The sequence below is a fragment of the Pan paniscus genome, chromosome 1 (assembly GCF_029289425.2).
Source record: "Pan paniscus chromosome 1, NHGRI_mPanPan1-v2.0_pri, whole genome shotgun sequence".
Taxonomy (NCBI): Eukaryota; Metazoa; Chordata; class Mammalia; order Primates; family Hominidae; genus Pan; species Pan paniscus.
The window spans coordinates 216,945,669-216,968,578 of NC_073249.2; the positions used below are offsets into that span (position 1 = coordinate 216,945,669).

At 47.7% G+C, this 22,910-nt stretch overlaps 2 protein-coding genes across 5 annotated transcripts in view; one reads left to right on the forward strand and one right to left on the reverse strand.

Annotated features, from left to right (window-relative positions):
* Nucleotides 1-1,836, reverse strand: part of UBIAD1 (UbiA prenyltransferase domain containing 1) — a 122,235-nt gene extending 120,399 nt beyond the window's left edge. For 2 of the 3 annotated variants that reach the window (XR_004670345.3, XM_024925308.4), the window contains exon 1: nucleotides 784-1,680. Coding sequence is in view for 2 of the 3 variants with exons in the window: in XM_024925308.4 (XP_024781076.1) it covers nucleotides 784-1,312 (529 nt within the window). In the remaining variant the exon portion in view is untranslated. Of the gene's footprint in view, nucleotides 1-783 lie in introns of all 3 variants that reach the window. The other variant, XM_003822082.5, reaches the window with a different exon arrangement.
* Nucleotides 1,837-12,318: 10,482 nt separating this feature from the next.
* Nucleotides 12,319-22,910, forward strand: part of MTOR (mechanistic target of rapamycin kinase) — a 157,416-nt gene continuing 146,824 nt past the window's right edge. Inside the window, exons 1-6 of one of the 2 annotated variants that reach the window (XM_003822083.6) lie at nucleotides 12,319-12,501; nucleotides 15,543-15,718; nucleotides 16,373-16,481; nucleotides 17,801-18,033; nucleotides 18,772-18,972; nucleotides 20,985-21,119. In XM_003822083.6, coding sequence (XP_003822131.1) covers nucleotides 15,557-15,718; nucleotides 16,373-16,481; nucleotides 17,801-18,033; nucleotides 18,772-18,972; nucleotides 20,985-21,119 — 840 coding nt within the window. In that variant the 5' untranslated portion in view covers nucleotides 12,319-12,501; nucleotides 15,543-15,556. Of the gene's footprint in view, nucleotides 12,502-15,515; nucleotides 15,719-16,372; nucleotides 16,482-17,800; nucleotides 18,034-18,771; nucleotides 18,973-20,984; nucleotides 21,120-22,910 lie in introns of both variants that reach the window. The other variant, XM_008975614.5, reaches the window with a different exon arrangement.

Consider the following 22,910-nt stretch of genomic DNA (forward strand, 5'->3'; position numbering starts at 1 on the left):
GAGGTCAGGAGTTCGAGACCAGCCTGGCCAACATGGTGAAACCTTGTCTCTACTAAAAATACAAAAATTAGCCAGGCGTGGTGGCACATGCCTGTACTCCCAGCTACTCGGGGAGCTGAGGCAGAAGAATCGCTTGAAGCCGGGAGACAGAGGTTGCAGTGAGCCGAGATGGTGCCACTGCACCCTTGCCTGGGCAACAGAGCGAGACTCTGTCTCAAAAAAAATAAAAAAAATTAAAAAATGTCCTGACGGGGCGCGGTGGCTCACGCCTGTAATCTTAGCACTTTGGGAGGCTGAGGCGGGTGGATCACGAGGTCAGGAAATCGAGACCATCCTGGCCAACATGGTGACACCCCGTCTCTAATAAAAATACAAAAATCAGCCAGGCGTGGTGGCGTGCACCTGTAGTCCCAGCTACTCGGGAGGCTGAGGCAGGAGAATCGCTTGAACACGGGAGGCAGAGGCTGCAGTGGGCCGAGATCGCACGACTGCACTCCAGCCTGGGCGACAGAGCGAGACTCCGTCTCAAAAATAAATAAAAAATAAATAAATAAAAATAAATGTCCATATAAAATTTTCAGTCATGCCCTACGTCCATAAGTCAAACCAGGATCTTCTCAAATCACTGTTCCAAAAAATTCACATCACCCACAATTATAGACTTCAATTAAAGCGGCTTAAATTAGAAAGCCACCTTTGACATCCCTGTAACTCCTTTACAAAGCAGCGGTTTCCAGTGGACGCGACTAAGACCTGCAGCACACAGGACGGGCCAAATCTTACCTCCTGTGTAGAGAAAGGAGCCAGACAGGCCTCCAAAGTAGATAAGAGCCAAGTGCTCCAGTTTCAGAGGGGACAGGTAGTAGAGGCAAGCGGCACAGACGCAGCCCAACGTGTAGAGGAAGACTCCGAACCGGACGACATCCTGCGGCTCCAAGATTCGGTCCACAAGTGTCCTGTCATCACTCTTTTTGTGGTCAATGCCCTTGGAAAAGTCATAGTAAGTGTTGACCAAATTACCGGCCCCGTGCACAGCCAGGACAGCCACGGCACAACCCACCAAGAGCCTGGGATCCAGGACACCGTGGGATCTGTAGGCAAGGGCACTGCCCAGGGCCACCGGTGTGAGTGAGGCACTGAAGCTCCAGGGCCTCAGGGCCAACACGTAGGAGGCACACTTCTGCCTCCAGGAGCGCTGGGGGAGCCTATCTTGCTCGGGACAGTCGTTCCCCAGAGGGTCCCTGTCCCCAGCTTTGACAGTCTCTCCCGACAGGATGTTAATCTTCTGCCCCAGGACCTGAGAGGCCGCCATGGAAGCTCCACGTGGTTGAAGTAAACTCTAAAAGTGAGCCACGCAAAGTGACCGCCCGGGAAAGAGGAAGGACGGGGCGGGGCAGCCGGGCCCGACCTTCCTTCGGTTCCGCCCCAGGACAGGGCTGGTGTGGCGGCAAGGTCCGGGGGCAACAGCAAGTGGGTCTTACACCCCACGAAGCCCAGCGGCGCCGCCCCTACTACCCGTCACCTGGGCGAAGTCTGTCTCCGGCCCCCAGCCCCGCGTTAGAGCCCACGGCTGAGCCGCGGTCGCCTTCTTTAGGCCGCCAGGGCCGCCATCTTGTGCGCCGGCCTCTGGAGGCCCGCCCGGAAACAGGTGCCGGCGGCGCGGGCCGGACCGGAGGGTGGGCTGGAGGGCGGGAGGGGGCGGGGCCAAGCCAGAGACGGGGAGAAGGGCGGTGAGGGCTTGGGGGCGGGGGCCTGGTCAGAGGCGGGGCGGGCAGGGCCGAGTCAGAGGAGGGGCGGGGTCAGAGGCGGGGAAGGGAGGGGTCAGAGGCGGGGAGAAGGGCGGTGAGGGGTGGGGCGGGGCTGAGGGGCGGGGCCAGACCGGTGGTGGGGCGGGAAGGGGCGGGGCCGGGGCGGGAATGGACCGGGAGCGGGGACGGGCCAGGAGCTGGGGCCGGGCGGTGACCCGGCATCCAGCCCTTTTCCTGCCTGCACTGCGCCCCGCAGCTACTTCCAGACTAACTGCAATCAGCCTCTCTTAGCATCATAAGAACTCGAAGGCGTGTTGCTTTAGGACTTACCGGGCGCACTTTCATTCACGAAGTAGGATTCATTAATTTATTCATGCTACAAGCATTTATTGAGCGCCTGCTGTGTGCATACATTCTGACGTCTATCATATCTGCACCGTGGAAATACTCTATGATGTGCTACTGCTCACCTCTTATCAGCTTTTCATTCAGTGACATCCTTCAGCAGCTTGAAATCTGCCCATGGTGGGAGAATTTACACCACGCAAATCAGCAAATGCTTAATAACTGCTAAGTCGTCTAGACTTAAGAAAGTGGCGGAGAAAATGTTCATATTACTGGTTAAACTTAAAAGTGTTGGAGGGTGCGGTGGCTCACGCCTGTAATCCCAGCACTTTGGGAGGCGAGGCGGGCAGATCACTTGATGTCAGGAGTTCGACATCAGCCTGGCCAACATAGCGAAACCCTGTCTCTACTAAAAATACAAAAATTAGCCGCGCGTGGTGGCAGGCACCTGTAATCCCAGCTACTCGGGAGGCTGGGGCAGGAGAATTGCTTGAACCCGGGAGATGGAGGTTGCAGTGAGCCAAGATCATGCCACTGGGCTCCAGCCTGGGCAACAGAGTGAGACTCCATCTCAAAAAAAAAAAAAAAAAATTAGCCGGGGGTGGTGGTGCATTCCTATAATCACAGCTACTCGGGAGGCTGAGGCAGGAGAATTGCTTGAACCCTGGAGGCAGAGGCTGCAGTGAGCCAAGATCACGCCACTGCACTCCAGCCTGGGCAGTAGAGCGAGACTCCGTCTCAAAAAAGAAAAAAAGAGAGAAAAAAAGTGTGTAAGTGAATGCACCAAAACTTTGAGGAAATATTCGTTCGGCATTGGCAAATTATTATCCAGTTGAACAAATAAGTCGCTCGTAGCCTTGACAAACTAGTGAAGTTCTGACATATCTCTTTTGATTGTTTCACTTTCCTCTTACTCCTAACATAAAATATCAACCAACATTCATGTCTGAACTATGCTCATTGATCAGTTGGGACCATAGGGAAGCTACACAACATCAAAGAAAGCATACTGTGAGAACTGGCTATATGGAGTTTACAATAGAGTCCTGTACTGTATATTTTAGTATTTGTAAACTGTATGCTACACATCATTTACATCAGTGAAATTATAATACACATGCAACATACATGCACACAGGACTGACTACATAATTTGTGGTACCCAGTGCAAACTAAAGAGGTGGAGCTGGGGATGATAATGTGTGCCTGTAGTCCCAGCTACTCAGGAGGTTTTTTTGAGACGGAGTCTTGCTCTGTTGCCCAGGCTGGGGTGCAGTGACACAATCTCGGCTCACTGCAAGCTCCGCCTCCAGGGTTCACGCCATTCTCCTGCCTCAGCCTCCCGAGTAGCTGTGACTGCAGGTGCCCGCCACCACGCCCAGCTAATTATTTTGTATTTTTAGTAGAGACAAGGTTTTACCATGTCAGCCAGGATGGTCTCTATCTCCTGACCTCGTGATCCACCTACCTCAGCCTCCCAAAGTACTGGGATTACAGGTGTGAGCCACCGCACCCGGCAGGAGGATCTCTTGAGCTCAGGTTAGAGACCAGCCTGGGCAACATAGTGAGATCTCTGCTCTAAAAAATTAAAAAGACCAGATGTGGTGGCTCACACCTGTAATCCCAACACTTTGGGAGGGCAAGGCAGGTGGATTGCTTGAGCCCAGGAGCTCAAGACCAGCCTGGACCACACGGTGAAAATCGAAGAATTAGCCAGGTGTGGGCCAGGTGCAGTGGCCCACGCCTGTAATCCCAGCACTTTGGAAGGCCGAGGCAGGCAGATCATGGGGTCAGGAGATAAGACCATTCTGGCTAACATGGTGAAACACCATGTCTACTAAAAATACAAAAAAAATTAGCCAGGCGTGGTGGCAGGCACCTGTAGTCCCAGCTACTTGGGAGGCTGAGGCAAGAGAATGGCATGAACCCCAGAGGCGGAGCTTGCAGTGAGCCGAGATCGTGCCACTGCACTCCAGCCTGGGCGACAGAGCAAGACTCCGTCTCAAAAAAAAAAAGAAAGAAAGAAAAAGTAAAAAAATTAGCCAGGTGTGGCAGCGTGCACCCGTGGTCCCAGCTACTTGGGAGGCTGAGGCGGAAGAATCACCTGAGCCTGGGAAGTTGAGGCTGCAGTGAGTCATGATTGTGCCCCTGCACTCCAGCCTGGGTAATAGAGTGAGATCCTATCTCAAAAAAATAAAATAAAATCAATAAATAAGTGGGGCCAGACCAGGCACGGTGGCTCACGCCTGTAATTCCAGCACTTTGGGAGGCCAAGGTGGTCAGATGACCTGAGGTCGGGAGTTCAAGACCAGCCTGACCAACATGGAGAAACCCCGTCTCTACTAAAAATACAAAATCAGCCGGGAGTGGTGGCGCATGCCTGTAATCCCAGCTACTCAGGAGGCTGAGGCAGGAGAATCACTTGAACCCGGGAGGTGGAGGTTGCGGTGAGCCGAGATCCTGCCATTGCACTCCAGCCTGGACAATAAGAGCAAAACTCCATCTCAAAAAAAATAATTAATTAATTTAAAAAATAAAAAAAATAAGTGGGGCCTGTTGTTCAAAATCATTAACAATTGCAAAACAGAGCATGACGCAGCTGTGAAGCTAGCTCTGTACATGTCTGCTTCCACTTACCCCCAATCTGGTTGTTGAACATTACAACTTCACCACTCAACACAAAGCTTTCTATGCTGGCCAAACCCATGAGTCATACAATGTCAAATCAGACAATATATCAGCAGATATATTAAAATCCTGGCTCTATCACTTACCAATTCCATGTCCCAATATCTCTGTTCTTTGGCTTACTTATATATAAGGTGGGAACAATACAACCTGCCTCATAGAAATGCTCAGGAATAATAGTAAACAGCATTTATTGACTTTTCACATTAGCCATATACTTTGTTTGCTTTTGAGACGGAGTCTTGCTCTGTCGCCCAGGCTGGAGTGCAGTGGTGCGATCTCGGCTCACTGTAACCTCCACCTCCCAGGTTCAAGTGATTCTCCGCCTCAGCCTCCTGAGTAACTGGGACTACAGGCGTCTGCCACCATGCTCAGCTAATTTTTATATTTTTAGTAGAGATAGGGTTTTACCAAGCTGATCTCGAACTCCTGACCTCAGGTGATCCACCTGCCTTGGCCTCCCAAAGTGCTGGGATTACAGGCGTGAGCCACCATGCCGGGCCAAGTACCTCTTTTAGGTACTTTACGTGTGGTATTAGCGTTTAACCCCCACAATACTGCCTACCAATGAAGGGACTATAATCCTTCCAGTTTTACACATAAGGAAATAGGTACGAAGTGTTGCAGCCAAATTTCAGATTCAGTTAGTTTGACTTGACTCCAAGCTGCTTTTAACAAGTACTCTATAATGTCCACCAAAATCCCTGATACACTGTAAGTGCTCAATAAATATTAGCTATTATTTTAGTGTAATGCATAAGAAAGTTCTTTGTAGTGGCAGTTGAACAATGAGAACACATGGACACGGGGAGGGGAACATCACACACCGGGGCCTGTTGGGGGTTGGGGGGCTGGGGGAGGGATAGCGTTAGGAGAAATACCTAATGTAAATGACAAGTTGATGGGTGCAGCAAACCAACATGGCACATGTATACCTATGTAACAAATCTGCACGTTGTGCACATGTACCCTAGAACTTAAAGTATAATAATAAAATAAAAAGACTTGCAAAAATACAATAAAAAAAGAAAGTTCTTTGTAAACAGAAAAGAAACCGACAAACACACTTATTACTGTTGCTATAAAATCATCTTTGATTATTAATTAGAAAACAGGGCTTTATCATATCTCAGGGTGGCAAAAATCTCCTATATGGCTGATGGGAGTAAAAATTGGTACCTCCCTTATAGAGATCAACTTGACAAGATTCAACAAAACTGTCTAACCCTGTAATCCCATTTCTGGGAATTTATCTTGATACAGCTGTCAGGGAAGAAAATGATATACGTACAAAGGCATTCACTGCAGTATTTGTAATAGCACAAATTTGGACATAACACAAATGTCCATTCACAGAGGACTGGAAAATGAACTATGGCACAGCCATGTGATGGAACACTATGCAGCTGTAGCAACAACAAAAGGACAAGAAACTCTGTGTACCAAGATGGAAATGAAACCGTCCCAACAAACTTTATAAAATTAATCAGGGGCCGGGTGCGGTGGCTCATGCCTGTAATCCCAGCACTTTGGGAGGCCAAGGCAGGCTGATCACTTGAGGTCAGGAGTTCGAGACCAGCCTGGCCAACATTGTGAAACCCCGTCTCTACTAAAAATACAAAAATTAGGCTGGACACAGTGGCTCACACCTGTAATCCTAGCACTTTGCGAGGCTGAGGCAGGCAGATTACCTGAGGTCGGGAGTTCAAGACCAGCCTGGCCAACATGGTGAAACCTTGTCTTTACTAAAAATACAAAAAATTAGCCGGGTACAGTGGGGTGTGCCTATAATCCCAGCTACTCTGCCGAGGTGCACACCTGTAATCCCAGCTACTCTGGAGGCTGAGGCAGGAGAATTGCTTGAACCCGGGAGGCGGAGGTTGCAGTGAGCTGAGATCACGCCACTGCACTCTAGCCTGGGCTACAGAGCGAGACTTGGTCTCAAAAAAAAAAAAAAGTACAAAAATTAGCTGGCATGGTGGCGCACACCTGTAATCCCAGCCACTCGGGAGGCTGAGGCAGGAGAATCGCTTGAACCCGGGAGGTGGAGGTTGCGGTGAACTGAGATCACACCACTGCACTCCAAGTGAGACTCCATCTCAAAATAAAATAAAATAAATCAGGGAGGAAGGGAGGGAGAGAAATGAAAACAAACAAAGCTTGCAGCACATTCAGCATTCATCATGAGGTCATGTTGAACTCTGAGCCATTTCCTCATAGTTGTTCGCTGCCTACTGTCCCAGAATCATGCGGACCCTGTCATCAGACAACTTAAGCTTGCGAAACATTGTTTTCCACCTGAGGTATTCTTTCAGGTCCTGCATATCAGTGAAACTACCGATGACAGCCATTGTGAAAGACCCCACAGGGAGCTAACTCACCAAAGAATGCAGTTTCTACATCCTGATGATTTCACCCCCTTTACCCCAACCCATAAACGATACCAAATTTCCAGCCTCTCCCCCTCTACAATCCCCTTAAAAACCCCAGCTCAGGCCGGGTACGGTGGCTCACTCCTGTAATCCCAGCACTTTGGGAGGCCGAGGTGGGCAGATCAAGAGGTCAGGAGTTTGAGACCAGCCTGACCAACACGGTGAAACCGTGTCTCTACTAGAAATACAAAAATTAGCCGGGTATGGTGGCACGCACCTATAATCCCAGCTACTCAAAAGGCTGAGGCACAAGAATTGCTTGAACCTGGGAGGCAGAGGTGGCAGTGAGCTGAGATCCTGCCACTGCACTCCAGCCTGGGCAATAGAGCGAAACTCTGTCTCAAGAAAAAACAAAACAAACAAACAAAAAAAAACCCAGCTCAGAATTCCTTGGGGAGATGGATTTGAAGGTCTCCTCCTGTTACAGTAGATAGCTAGTCAGGCATGAGCAGAGCAGGAGAGGCCCCCACCCCCTAACCCCAGGAATGTGAAGCAACCATTGGGTGATGGTCAGGCAGTTGTTAAGCTATCTCGCTAAAATAATAATTGATTGCAGCTGGTGCCAGAGAAAGGCGGTCTCCCAAAAGATAGAAACACCTGAAACTGGTGATCAGCAGCTTCCCATAAGATCTCAGGAGCTGGGCGAGTAGGCTCAAGCATGGGCACTAAGAGGCAAAATCGCAGATGATCACTAAGAGGCAAAATCGCAGATGATCACTAAGAGGCAAAATCACGGATGATCTTCCTCTAGGAACACTGGACTGGTAAGGGAAACACACCTTGAGTGAGCATGCCCACAACTCCAGTAAACACACTGCACATGCGCCCCTACCCAAGTGCTGACAGGCCACCATGCATGTGGACAGCCCACCCCAAGGGAAGAATCAGGGGAGAAGGGATGCAAGACCCTGGAAGTATGCCAACCCCGAGTCAAGGTCAAACAGCGCACTTGATCTCTCAGGTCAACTGCTTGGTTCTCTTCCAAGTGTCCTTTACTTCCTTTCATTCCTGCTCTAAAGCTCTTTAATAAACTTTCGCTCCTGTTCTAAAACTTGCCTCAGTCTCTCACTCTGCCTTATGCCCCTCAGTTGAATTCTTTCTTCTGAGGAGGCAAGAACTGAGCTTGCTGCAGACCATGTAAATTCAGCGCTGGTAACACTCCCATCTCCTCAGTTGGCTGCCCTGCGATCACTAAACTCTTTCTCTGCTGCAGGCTCTGCTGTCTCATTGCATTGGTCTGCTGCTGTGCAGCAGGCATAGAATCCTGTTGGAACTACAAGAGAAAGATCTACAAGATACAGTAAAATTTTAAAAATGCAAAATAGTGCGTATAGTATAACAAATGGGGAAAATAAAAATATATGTATGGGCTGGGCATGGTGGCTCGTGCCTGTAATCCTAGCATTTTGGGAGGCTGAGGCAAGCGGATCAACTGAGGTCAGGAGTTTGAGACCAGCTTGGCCAATGTGGTGAAACCTTGTCTCTACTAAAAATAAAAAAATTAGCCAGGCATGATGGCGCAGACATGTAATCCCAGCTACTGGGGAAGCTGAGGCAGGAGAATCACTTTAACCTGGGAGGCAGAGGTTGCAGTGAGCCAAGATCATGCCACTGCACTCCAGCCTGGGCGACAGAGTGAGACTCTGTCTCAAAAAAAAAAAAAAAAAAGGAATATACATACATATATATTTGCTTGTTTTTGCAGACAGAAAATCTAGGGATGCATAAGAAACTGAGAAAATACATAGTCAAGGGGCAAGGGTGGAGCAAGACTTTTCATGATAAATGTAACTTGTTTATTTTGAGATTTGAATAGTGACTATATTGCATATTAGAAGCTTTTAATGATAAAAATATAGATGTTGGGCCAGGCGCAATGGCTCACGCCTGTAATCCCAGCACTTTGGGAGGCTGAGGCAGGTGGATCACCTGAGGTCAGGAGTTCAAGACCAGCCTGGCCAACATGGCGAAACCCTGTCTCTACTAAAAATACAAAAATTAGCTGGGTGTGGTGGCAGGTGCCTGTAATCCCAGCTACTCAGGAGGCTGAGGCACGAGAATCACTTGAACCCAGGAGGCGGTGGTTGTAATGAGCTGAGATTGCGCCACTGCACTCCTGCCTGGGTAACAGAACGAGACTCCATCTAAAAAAAAAAAAAAAATTGAACATCAGTGAAAATGTAAAATTTAGAGGAACAGTTATCTCACAGGAGCAATGAAAAGAGGCTAAATCTAAAGTAGCCATTATTACTCGAGAGGCTGAGGCAAGAGAATCGCTTAAACCTGGGAGGCAGAGGTTGCAGTGAGGTGAGATGGCTCCCCTGCACTCCAGCCTGGGTGACAGAGTAAGAGTCTGTCTCAAAAAAAAAAAAAAAAAAAGGAGCAATTTTTTATATATATATATATAATTTTTTTTTTTTGAGACAGGGTCTCACTCTGTCAACTCAGGATGGAATGCAGTGGTGCAGTGGTGAGATCACAGCTCACTGCAGCCTTGACCTCCTGGGCTCAAGTGATCCTCCCACCTCAACCTCTTAAGTAGCTGGGACCACAGGTGCATGCCACCACACCAACTAATTTTTTGCATTTTTTGTAGAGATGGGGTTTCACCATGTTGCCCAGGTTGGTCTCAAACTCCTGGGCTCAAACAATCCACCTGCCTCAGCCTCCCAAAGTGTTGGGTCACTGTGCCTGGCCAATATCATAGATATTAACAACAACAACAACAACAACAACAACAAAACCTGCCAAACAAAGCATTTTGTTAGCCACAGAACATTGCCATCTTTATTTATTTATTTATTTATTTATTTATTTATTTATTTGAGATGGAGTCTCACTATGTTGCCGAGGCTGGTCTCAAATGCCTGGGCTCATGCAATCTTCCTGCTTTGGCCTCCCAAAGTGCTGGGATTACAGGTGTGAGCCACCGCACCCAGCCCAACTATCTTTAATTTGGCAGTTTAGACCTTCTGAAAACTCATTTCTTCTACCTTCACTTGTTTTTATTACATAAGTAATTGATAATGTATAAAGAAAAAAAGTGTGTCTTTCCCAAATTACATCTTAGTTGTGCACATTTCCCCCATGTAAACAGAGACATATAAGAAATGCATAAATATTTTTGTAAATGGTTGTATTATACTTACATTGTTGCATAACTTGTAATTTTTAAACTAGTTGTGAACCTTTTCCTTCTTAGCAAATATTCATCTAATTACCACTATTTATTGTTATTATTATTATTTGAGACAGGATCTTTCTCTGCTGCCCAGGCTGCAGTGCAGTGGAGATCACAGATGACTGCAACCTTGAAGTCATAGACTCAAGTGATTCTCCTGCCTCAGCCTTCCAAGTAGCTGGGACTACAGGCATGTGCTACCACACACAGCTAATTTTTAAATTTCTTTTGTAAAGACGAGGGTCTCACTATGTTGCTCAGGCTGGTCTGGAACTCCTGGCCTCAAGCAATCCTGCCTCGGCCTCCCAAAGTGCTGGGATTCCAGGGATGAGCCACCATGCTAGGCTCTAAATTATAATTATTAATGGCTACGTATTTTTCTTATTATGAATGCATCTTTTTTTTTTTTTTTTTTTTTTTTTTTGAGATGGAGTCTCGCACTGTCACCCGGGCTGGAGTGCAGTGGCGTGATCTCGGCTCACTGCAACCTCCGCCTGCTGGCTTCAAGTGATTCTCCTATCTCAGCCTCCTGAGTAGCTGGCATTACAGGCACCTGCCACCACGCCTACCTTTTTTTTTTTTTTTTTTTTTTGTATTTTTAGTAAAGATGGGGTTTCACTATGTTGGTCAAGCTGGTCTCAAACTCCTGACCTCATGATCCGCCCGCCTCGGCCTCCCAAAGTGCTGGGATTACAGGTGTGAGCCACCGCGCCCAGACGAATGCATCATATTTTATTGGACTCCTACTCTGAAATATTTAGGAATTTTCAGTGTTTACTATGACAAATAGCACTGTGATTAAAAAAAAAATGTAGTCAAATCCACTTTTGCTGTTGATTTTTTTTTTTTTTAATCTGTAGAGACATCGTCTCGCTATGTTGCCCAGGCTGGTCTGGAACTCCTGGCCTCAAGCGATCCTCCTGCTTTGGCCTCCCAAAGTGCTGGGATTACAGGCGTGGGCCACCGTGACCAGCAGCTATTTATTTTCTTTGGGGTGTGTGTGTGTGTGTGTGTGTGTGTGTGTGTGTATGTATGTATGTATGTATGTATGTATGTATGTATTGAGACGGAGCTTGCTCTGTTGCCCAGGCTAGAGTGCAGTGGCACGATCTCGGTGCATGCAACCTTCACCTCCCGGGTTCAGGCGATACTCGTGCCTCAGCCTCCCGAGTACCTGGGATTACAGGCGTGAGCCACCATGCCCAGCTAATTTTTGTATTTTCAGTAGAGACGGGGGGGTGCGGGTGGGGGAATTTCACCATGTTGACCAGGCTGGTCTCGACTCCTGACCTACGGTGATCCGCCTGCCTCGGGCTCCCAAAGTGCTGGAATTAAGGGCGTGAGCCACCGCGCCGGGCCAGCTATTGATTTTTTGAAAGGATTTTTAAAAAAATAATGTTGCTTTGAAAATTTTTATTTATGACTAGCTCTTTTGGTTAAAACTTGGCTATGGTTTCTCTGGAGTGATCCTGAGTTGGATAATTTTGGGAAAGTTAGAGAATCTAATTAAAAACATTTTCAAATGCTTATTAATTGTAACAAAAGAGAAATCACAGGATCCATAAAGAGCGCTAGCCCGAAACGTCTTTTGACGCAGTAATTCCTGGGCACCGGCATCGCTCACATTCTCCTCTCAGAATTACACCGGGAGGGGTCGCGAACCTCTGCTAGCCGCTCTCGCTGCGATCCGGAGATTCCCAGACAGCGGACTCCTTGAGTTCACAGCCCGGATGCAGAAGGGAATCCTAGCAGCGCCGTACCGGATGTGTGAGTGGAAGTGACTGAGGTGAACTCACGACCGATTGGTTCTCCCGAGTGGACCCAAGCCTGTTTTCACCTGCCACTGGCCGCGTGGTTTGTCTATTTGAACAGTCCCCGCCCCCTGGAGAAGCCGGGTCCTGAAGCTTCACTTCTTCTTCATTACTATTGGCCTGTTTTTCAGTCCATCTTCTCCCTATACCTGTCGATTGGTCCTCAGGGCTGGGAACCCTCCTTCCCTCGCTCCCGGCTTAGAGGACAGCGGGGAAGGCGGGCGGTGGGGCAGGGGGCCTGAAGCGGAGGTGCCGGTGCTGGCGGCGGCAGCTGAGGCCTTGGCCGAAGCCGCGCGGTGAGTCTAGGGCCTGGCACGACCCCTCTAGGGCGGCGTAATGTCCAGACCCACGGCCAGCCTGCCCGTGGGGGGGCCAGGGGAAGCCGCCCGTCTGGGACGTGGGGTCCCCACATTGCCCGCCCCACGACCTGGGCACCGTCTGAGGCTTTGACTCCCACCCCTCGAGGCAACGCCCACCTCCCCGGGACCCCCAAGAGACCCCTGGACCCTTCGGCCCGCGGTACGTCCGCCCGAAGGCCGGCCCATCAGCTCTGGTATTGCCCTTTGGGTCTTTTGCCTGTCACAGCCACCCTTTCTTTTGAGCCACGTATAAAAATTGTGTATCTCTGCCCCAGGGAACACCAGCGTCCGTGTCAGCCCCTTGTCCTCCACTGTGGACACCTCTCAGAGATCCAGTCCCCGAAACTGAGCTTGGTTACATCGTTGGGGTACATCTTCTCTCCCTCTCCCCCAGCCCCATCCCTGTTTCCCCCATCCAATCTTAACTTCCTTAAGCCCTATCAACACCCTTAGGACATTTGACTTCAGATATCCTAAGTTTAATTGAATTCAGTCTGGAGCAGATGGCCTGTGGGCCTCAGATCATATAAAGATACACTGGTTCTTTCCTGAGAACAGAAATCCCTTGCCAGCCTCCTTCCCCCCTTTCGGACGCACACACATAACACACAAACTGGAGTAGTTTTCTTAGTAGGGATTCTTAAGTTTCTTCTCCCCTAAAGGATGACATTTCTTTCTGCAGTCTTCTTCTTGGCAGTGGAGTATTTGAAAGCTTTACAAAACCAATTATTCCCAGGTTTTTCCTCTGTGCCTTACAAATTCTTTCAAAAATAAGAATTTTGAGAAATGGGTTTTGTAGCGTAAGCTGAACATACTTGGGATAGGTGTATGTTACACCCATGGCAGTGTGGGCATAATTGAGGAATGAGGGAATGAGCTCAGGAACTAATTGGTGTTTTTTGTTTTGTTTTGTTTTGTTTTGAGACAGAGTTTCGCTCTGTCGCCCAGGCTGGAGTGCAGTGGCTCGATCTCTGCTCACTGCAAGCTCCGCCTCCCGGGTTCCCGCCATTCTCCTGCCTCAGCCTCCCGAGTAGCTGGGACTACAGGCGCCCGCCACCATACGGCTAATTTTTTTTTTTTTTTTTTGTATTTTTAGTAGAGGCGGGATTTCACCGTGTTGGCCAGGATGGTCTCGATTTCCTGACCTCGTGATCCGCCCGCCTCGGCCTCCCAAACCTGGCCAGGAACTAATTACTTTCTTTTAGCTTACATTTGAAGTGCTAGTCCCCTGTAGAGCTGCATTGTTCAGTACAAGAACCACCAGCCACATGTGGCTGTGGAGCACTTGAAATGTGACTAGTCCAGGCCGGGCATGGTGGCTCACACCTGTAATCCCAGCACTTTGGGAGGCCAAGGCGGGCAGATCACCTGAGGTCAGGAATTTGAGACCAGCCTGGCCAACATAATAAAACCCCATCTCTACTAAAAATACACAAAAATTAGCCAGGCGTGGTGCTGCACATCTGTAGTCCCAGCTACTCGGGAAGCTGAGGCAGGAGAATCATTTGAACCCGGGAGGTGGATGTTGCAGTGAGCCGAGATCATGCCACTGCACTCCAGCCTGGGTGACAGAGCGAGACTCTGTCTCAAAAAAAAAAAAAAAAAAGACTAGTCCAAATTGACATTGTTATAAGTGTAAAATGCACATTAGATTTTGAAGACTCGCTAAAAAAAAAAGAATGGACACTATATCAATTTTTTAAATATTGATAACATGTTGAAATGATATTTTGGATATATTGGTTTAAGTAATTAATTTCACCTGTTTCTTTTTACCTTTTAAAATATGGCTACGAGCAGCCTTAAAATTACATTTGTGGATCATTGTATTTCCTCTTTTTTTTTTTTTTTTTTTAATTGAGATGGAGTTTTGCTCTTGTTGCCCAGGCTGTAGTGCAATGGCCCAATCTCAGCTCACTGCAACCTCCGCCTCCTGGGTTCAAGTGATTCTCCTGCCTCAACCTCCCAAGTAGCTGGGGTTACAGGCACGCACTGCCACGCCTGGCTAATTTTGTATTTTTAGTAGAGACGGGGTTTCACCATATTGCCCAGGCTGGTCTCAAACTCCTGACCTCAGGTGATCTGCCCACCTTGGGCTCCCAAAGTGCCGGGATTACAGGCATGAGCCACTGTGCCCGGCCTAAATTTCCATTAGATAGTGCTGCTGTAGAATAATAATCTCTCTTTTTAGACTGAACTTGAGGAAAGGGGCAGTCTTAGTCATTTTTAATTCTTTCCCTACCTCCTGACATTTGTTACCTGGCATTTTGCCATGTACATAGTAGTAGTAGTAGTAATAATAATAGCTAACAATTATTAAGAACTTAGTATATGCCCTGCACTGTTTTAAACACTTTTTGACATGTATTAAGTCATTTAGTTCTCACATCAACCCATGAACTAGGTACTATTATCTTCCTATTGTAGTTGAAGAAACACATTTTGAGTGTCTTTCTTGAGATATATAACCTTGTTTTTGTTTTCGTTTGTTTTTGTTTTGAGACAGTGCAGTGGCAGGATCTCGGCTCACTGCAACCTCCACCTCCCAGGTTCAAGGGATTCTCCTGCCTCAGCCTCCTGGGTGACACATGCCACCACGCCCAGCTAATTTTTGTATTTTTCATAGAGATGGGTTTTCACCATGTTGGGCAGGCTGGTCTTGAATTCCTGACCTCAGGTGGTCCTCCAGGCTCAGCCTCCCAAACTGCTCAAGGTATATAACCCAAGGATTCAAACCCAAGTAGGCTAGGCCGATAGCCCACAATTTAACCTCCCTACTACACTGCCTCTTTTAAACATCAGTCATTGTTTAATGAATCTAGGCTTTCTAAATGTTCCTCAATCAGATCTCTCAACCTTTTTAGAATCCCCTGCCTGACAAGGGCTAGGGGGAGATCTGTGTTGGGTGACCAGGGCCATAAGTAAATTTATCATCATACTTTCTTATCCAGAATATTAAAGGAAACTTCTCTCTAAAGAACCTCAGGGCAAGATGCTTGGAACCGGACCTGCCGCCGCCACCACCGCTGCCACCACATCTAGCAATGTGAGCGTCCTGCAGCAGTTTGCCAGTGGCCTAAAGAGCCGGAATGAGGAAACCAGGGCCAAAGCCGCCAAGGAGCTCCAGCACTATGTCACTATGGAACTCCGAGAGGTGCTTCTGGGATCTGGGGCCAGTCATTGTGGGATGTGTGGGCTAAATGTACCATCACTGGTTTACATTTTTTTTTGTACAGCTAAGTGAGGATTTGGAAAACAGAGATTATTTTATAAAGGCACCCAACCTGTCACATCCATAAAACATGCAGGTTCTTTTGCAGCAGTTGCACATTTTTGTAGCATTTTTCTTGTTTGTGGTCACATTTTAGGGGCCAGAATAGACTTAGCTGTTTCTTTTAACTTTTTATTTTTTCCTTACCACATACCACACCCTCAAATGCTTTCTGTCTGATAACAGTGATTGGGATGGGTTTGGAGAGTTGAGAGCTAGGGGCTTTCTAAATAGAGACCAGACTTGAGGTCAGAGACAGTATCTTGTTTCTCCTTTTATCCCTGGTACTAGAAAGAACCTAGGACAGGACATTTTCTGCCACAGAGAAGATACCTAATAAATATTTGTTAAATAATCAGATGATTGCAAGTTCAGGTACTCTACAGTGTAATCCTATAGAAATGGGCAGTAACTTGTCTTCTTTGGTTTGAACTATACCTCCTGCCTCTCAGGATCTAATCTTTAGATGCCAGCCCACTCCCACCACCACAGTTAGAGAATTATTAGAAATTGTTCTGATTATATCTTCTTTTGCAGATGAGTCAAGAGGAGTCTACTCGCTTCTATGACCAACTGAACCATCACATTTTTGAATTGGTTTCCAGCTCAGATGCCAATGAGAGGAAAGGTGGCATCTTGGCCATAGGTAAGGACAGAGTCTCTGGTCACAAAAACAACACACTCACCTTTGTGCCCACTGCACCCTGTGTCTGCCACTTACTGGATACTAGTTCATATTTGCTTAATGAAATTTAAGAAGCCCGTGGCTTTTAATTCTAGCAGCAGCCCTGGGCCACAGGAAAAACGTATTTTTAGATGTGGAAGTGGAGTCTCGGAACCATCGAGTGACTTTTCAGACAGTTTACCAGAGCTGAGACTAGAAGCCAGCTTTCTTTCCACTCCTTCATATTGCCTTTTGTGGGCTCTGCTTCCTCAGTAGAGCAGGGTTTCGCATAGTGGGGCTCACGAATGGAAAAGTGGAATCGGTATAGTTAATAAAAGGCAGGTCTTTTTTTTTTTTTTTGAGATGGAGTCTCACTCTGTTGCCGGGGCTGGAGTTCAGTGGTGCAATCTTGGCTTGCTGCAACCTCTGCCTCCTGGGTTCAAGCGATTCTCGTGCCTCAGCCTCCCGAGTAGCTGGGATTACAGGCACCTGCCACCATGCCCAGCTAATGTTTGTATTTTCAGTAGAGACAGGGTTTCACCATGTTGGCCAGGCTGGTCTCCAACTCCTGACCTCAAGTGATCTGCCCACCTCGGCCTCCCAGAGTGCTGGGATTGCAGGTGTGAGCCACCACAACTGGCCAGGCAGGTCATTTTTAACTTCTAAGGACTGGTCATCAGTCCTGTGAATTATTATCCAGTCCCAGTTGTTTTCCCTTTTTGGGGGGTAGGGGAGAAAATTATACTAGCATGAGATTATTTTGCTTTATGTAAATATTTCTGGCACAAGTATTAAATATCTGGGTTAAAATGAAAATTGTGTCTGTCCTTGCCATCTAGAAATGTACTCAAAGTAGAATGGAGGGATCACTCGCCAGATTTTTTTTTTTTTTTTTTTTTTCTCTGAGACAGAGTCTCACTCTGTCGCCCAGGCTGGAGTGCAATGGTGCAGTCTCGGCTTACTGCAACCTCTGCCTCCCAGGTCCAAGCAATTCTCCTGCCTCAGCCTCCCAAGTAGCTGGGATTACAGGCGTGTGCCACCACGCCTGGCTAATTTTTTTGTTTTCTTTTTTTTTTTTTTTTTTTTGTATCTTAGTAGAGACGGGATTTCACCATGTTGCCCAGGCTGGTCTCAAACTCCTGAGCTCAGGCAATCCGCCCGCCTCAGCCTCCCAAAGTGCTAGGATTACAGACCTGAGCCACCGTGCCTGGCCGGCACTTGCCAGCTTTTAGTTGAAGTCTGCGTACTTTCCTGGCCAGCATACGCCCCATCATCACCTTTTGCCTTCCTCTCTTTTGCAGCTAGCCTCATAGGAGTGGAAGGTGGGAATGCCACCCGAATTGGCAGATTTGCCAACTATCTTCGGAACCTCCTCCCCTCCAGTGACCCAGTTGTCATGGAAATGGCATCCAAGGCCATTGGCCGTCTTGCCATGGCAGGGGACACTTTTACCGCTGAGTACGTGGAATTTGAGGTGAAGCGAGCCCTGGAATGGCTGGGTGCTGACCGCAATGAGGGCCGGAGACATGCAGCTGTGAGTGTCTACAGGGAGGAGCACAGCCAGGCATGGGGAACGATGGTGTCATGGGGGGGTCTTTTGCTTCCTTCTGAGGCTCATTCCTTAAAAAAGCTGGTTAGAAGAGCTAGGATTCCAGGCTGTGAGATGGGGTAGAGTCCGTCCTTAAGAGGGAATCTAGCGTGGTGTGGTGGGGATCAGAAGCATCAGCTGCATGCTTTCCAGTCTGCTGCCCTTCGGAAGAGGCAGTACTGTGAGGAGGGGGCACGGTACCAGGAGAAGGACACACACTTGGACCCTGGCTCAAGTCTTGGCTTTGCAACTTCCTACCTAACTGTAACCTGGGGCAGCTTCTGACCTTCAGTTTCTTCCTCTGTCAAATAAAAATAACAATAAGATTAAACATTAAACAGGATTATCCATTCAGTAAATATTTACTACATACCTACTGTATTCCAGGTAGAGTTCTAGGCTGTTAGTATAGTGGTAAAGAAAACATAAAACACATCTGCACTTCCAGAACTTATGTTCAAACATTACAAGCATTCTGTGTTTGTAAACAACCTAGGATAATGAGCACTGAGATGTTTAATCAATTTTGCTTTCCTTCCTCTGTCCTCAGAATTTCCTAGCTAGAAGAGTGAGCAAGCCTTCTCTGTTCCTAGTGTGTATGGCTCTAAGATGACAAGAGACTGTACTCCTGAGAGAACAAAACTCTGGTACCAACGAGAGTTCTCGGTTTGCTTTTTTCTCCAGGTCCTGGTTCTCCGTGAGCTGGCCATCAGCGTCCCTACCTTCTTCTTCCAGCAAGTGCAACCCTTCTTTGACAACATTTTTGTGGCCGTGTGGGACCCCAAACAGGCCATCCGTGAGGGAGCTGTAGCCGCCCTTCGTGCCTGTCTGATTCTCACAACCCAGCGTGAGCCGAAGGAGATGCAGAAGCCTCAGTGGTACAGGGTGAGGAGATGGCTCCATTCCCACCACTAGCAAAGCACATCTACGTAGAGAATCACCTGGCCTAAAGGGCAGCCACAAGCCCTTGCCATGGAGCAAGAATCACGTTTTGGTTTGCTCTCAAATGAATTTTTTTTTTTTTTTTTTTTTTTTGTGATGGAGTCTTGCTTTGTCGCCCAGGCTGGAGTGCAGTGGCGCAATCTCGGCTCACTGCAACCTCCGCCTCTTGGGTTCAAGCGATTTTCTCCCACCTTAGCCTCCCAAATAGCTAGGACTACAGGCGTGTGCCACCACGCCCAGCTAATTTTTGTAATAGAGACAGGGTTTTGCCATGTTGGCCAGGCTGGTCTCGAATTCCTGACCTTAGGTGATCCACCTGCCTTGGCCTCCCAAAGTGCTGGGATTACAGACATGAGCTACCGCGCCTGGCCTCCAATGAATTTTTTATGCTCAGTATGAATCAATAGTTACTTTATTGCATTTTATTAAAGCAAACATCTGTTGATAGCCATACCATTACTCTATACATTATTTTATGTATGACTAAGAATGCAAATATGCCAATTAAACTGTGACTTGATTCCTCTTTCTTTTTTTTTTTTTTTTTGGAGATGGAGTCTTGTTCTGTCACCAAGCTGGAGTTTAGTGGTGTGATTTTGTCTCACTGTAGCCTCTGCCTCCTGGGTTCAAGTGATTCTCCTGCCTCAGCCTCCCGAGTAGCTGGGACTACAGGCATGTACCATCACGCCCAGCCAATTTTTGTGTTTTTAGTAGAGACAGGGTTTCACCATATTGGCCAGGATGGTCTTGATCTCTTGACCTCATGATCCACCTGCCTTGACCTCCCAAAGTGCTGGGATTACAGGCATGAGCCACTGTGCCCGGCCGACTTTGTACCTTCTTCTTATTAATAATTAATTATAAGACATCTCAGCTGGATGCTCACGCCTGTAATCCCAACATTTTGGGAGGCCAAGGCAGGAGGATTGCTTGAGCTCAGGAGTTTGAGACCAGCCTGGGCAGCATGTGGGATCCCGTCTCTACAAAAAATAAAAAAATTAGCTGGGCCTGGTGTTACACGCCTGTGGTCCCAGCTATTTGGGAGGCTGAGGCGGGAGAATTGCTTGAGCCCAAGAGATCAAGGCTGCAGTGAGTCATGATCACGCCACTGCACTCCAGACTTGACAACAGAGTGAGACTCTGTCTCAAAAAAAAAAAAAAGACATGTCTTTTCAGAGATGTTAAAATACGGAAAAATAGGTGTCTCAAAATCAGTGAGATACAAATGATACTAATTTAGAAAGTGCCATTTCTCTCTGCTCTAGTATAATGAGGCCTGTGCTGATTACTGCTGCAGCGGGAACTTATCAGTGAGTCTTATATTAGAAAAAGAGCTCTGAACATGGGATTGGGAGACGCGGGTTCCAGTCTTGCCTTTGCTGTGTGATCTTGGACAAGTCACTTAAATTCTTTGAGCCTGTGTTTTTAGCTGTTAAATAGGGATGATGATGGTATCTTCCTCAAAGGCTTATTATGAGAATTGAAGCTGGGGCCGGGCGTGGTGGCTTACACCTGTAATCACAGCACTTTGGGAGGCTGAGATGGGTGGATCACTTGAGGTCAGGAGTTTGAGACCAGCCTGGTTAACATGGTGAAGCCCTGTCTCTACTAAAAATACAAAAATTAGCCAGGCGTGGTAGTGTGTGCCTGTAATCTCAGCTACTCAGGGGGCTGAGGCAGGAGAATCACTTGAACCCAGGAGGTGGAGGTTGTGGAGAGCCGAGATTGCGCCACTGCACTCCAGCCTGGGCAATAGAGCAAGACTCCATCTCAAAAAAAAAAATTGAAGCTGAATTAAATAAAAGAGATTGATCAGTTAGTTTTGTTGATGACTGGCACAAGGCACTGAGCAGGCGTGGTAGCACCTCAGAACCCCCAGTGTAGATGGGATGGGCCTATATTCTTTCTGGGTTTGTACTCTGTCTCTAATGAAGGCACCCTGTCTCTCTACATAGCACACATTTGAAGAAGCAGAGAAGGGATTTGATGAGACCTTGGCCAAAGAGAAGGGCATGAATCGGGATGATCGGATCCATGGAGCCTTGCTGATCCTTAACGAGCTGGTCCGAATCAGCAGCATGGAGGGAGAGGTGAGAAGCCACCGCAGAGGGGAGTCCAGGCTCCCTGTGTACCATTCTGTGAGCGAGGCAAGGCGAGATCCATGTCCTCATGGAGCTGACATTTTGTGGCAGGAAACATAATAAATAAGTAAATAAGATAATTTCAGATAGCAGCAAGTTCTATGAAGAAAGTCAAACCAGAATAGAATAGAGAGTGATGGGGAGGGGGTGAGTGGAGGGTCAAGGAAGGCCCTCCCTGAGGTGGTGTTATTTGACGAGGGTCCACATGACACGAAGGAGCTACCTTGCAGCAGGCCGGGGGACTGTGTTCCAGGCTGAGGCTTTGAGGTGGAAGAGTGTGAGACATTGATGAAACAGAAGAAAGGGAAGTATGGCTGGTGTACCGGGAGCAAGGGAGAGGGAAGGAGGGGCCAAATTAATAGGCCCACGGTTCACAGTAAACACGAGCTTTCGCAGGGGTAAACATTGGAAGTATGCACACAGGCGAATAATGTGATGTCATGCGTTTCTAACAATCACTGACTGCTTATAGGAAAAAATGTGGGGAAAGGCAGGAATGAAAGCAGGGAGACCAATTAGGAGATGTGTTGGCTTGAGAAGGTGGATTTAAAAGTGCATGGATTTTATTAGGGAAACAGCCTTCAAGAGAAAATGGGGAGGGAGCTGGGAGAAGCATCGGACCACAATGCACATCTGACCCTGAGTAAGCAAGAGGGTAAAATACGGATAGAAGTGTTCTAGCCTACTCTGCAGGGCCACCGCGGGGTCCTCAAGCCAAAGTTGGCCGTCAGAGAGGTCTGTGTCTCCCAAGAGCAGGATAGCCTTAGCATCCCTACTTGTGTTCTGTCACTGGCTGGGAGCAATGGGTGACGTTGGCACAAACTTAGTGATGGGTTTCAGAGCAGCAGCTGGGGCCCTTGGTTATGCGCCTTGTAGTTGGAGGTTGCATTCTCACGGCTGCCAGACGAAGCTATTACGGTAGTCTGGGTGAGTGACAGTGGTGGCTTTGACTAGGAGTGGTGGCACAGATACTGAGAAGTAGTTGATTCAGGATATATTTGGGAGGTAAAGCTCCATCTGTGAGACTGGCTGTAGAAAATGAGCTGTGAAATTTTACCCAGGGGATTCCTGCTTATAATAGACACAGTGCTTGTTAGATAATAGCCATGCCCAGATGTGGGAGCAGCGCATGCAGCAGTGTGCAGAAGCAGGAGGAGTCTGGCTTCAGATCCCCACCGCTCTGATGACTGTGCGACTCAGGCAAGTTACCTGTTTAGCCTCATTTTTCTCCCTTTGGACAGGGGCTCTTACCTACCTCATTGGGCTCTTGTGCGGTTTCTATATGATGTTGGCTCTCTATATCCATGAGTTCTACATCTGGATTCAACTAGTCATGGTTCACAAATACCCAGGGCTGGGTGCAGTGGCCCACACCTGTAATTTCAGCACTTTGGGAGGCTGAAGTGGGTAGATCACTTGATCCCAGGAGTTCGTGACCAGCCTGGGAAAAAGACGGTGAGACCATGTCTCTACAAAAAAATTTTTTTAACTTTTTAAAAAGAAAAAAAAATCAAGGAAAAAACAATAAAACAATTTAAACATAATACAAATTTTTAAAAATACAGTGCAACAAATATTTACATAGCATTTACTTTGTATAAGGTATTATAACTAACATAGAGATGATTTAAAGTATGTGGGAGGCTATACATAGGTTATATGCAAATACTATGCTACTTTATCGGAGGGACTTGAGCATCTGCAGATTTTGGTATCGCAGTGGGTCATGGAACCAACCCC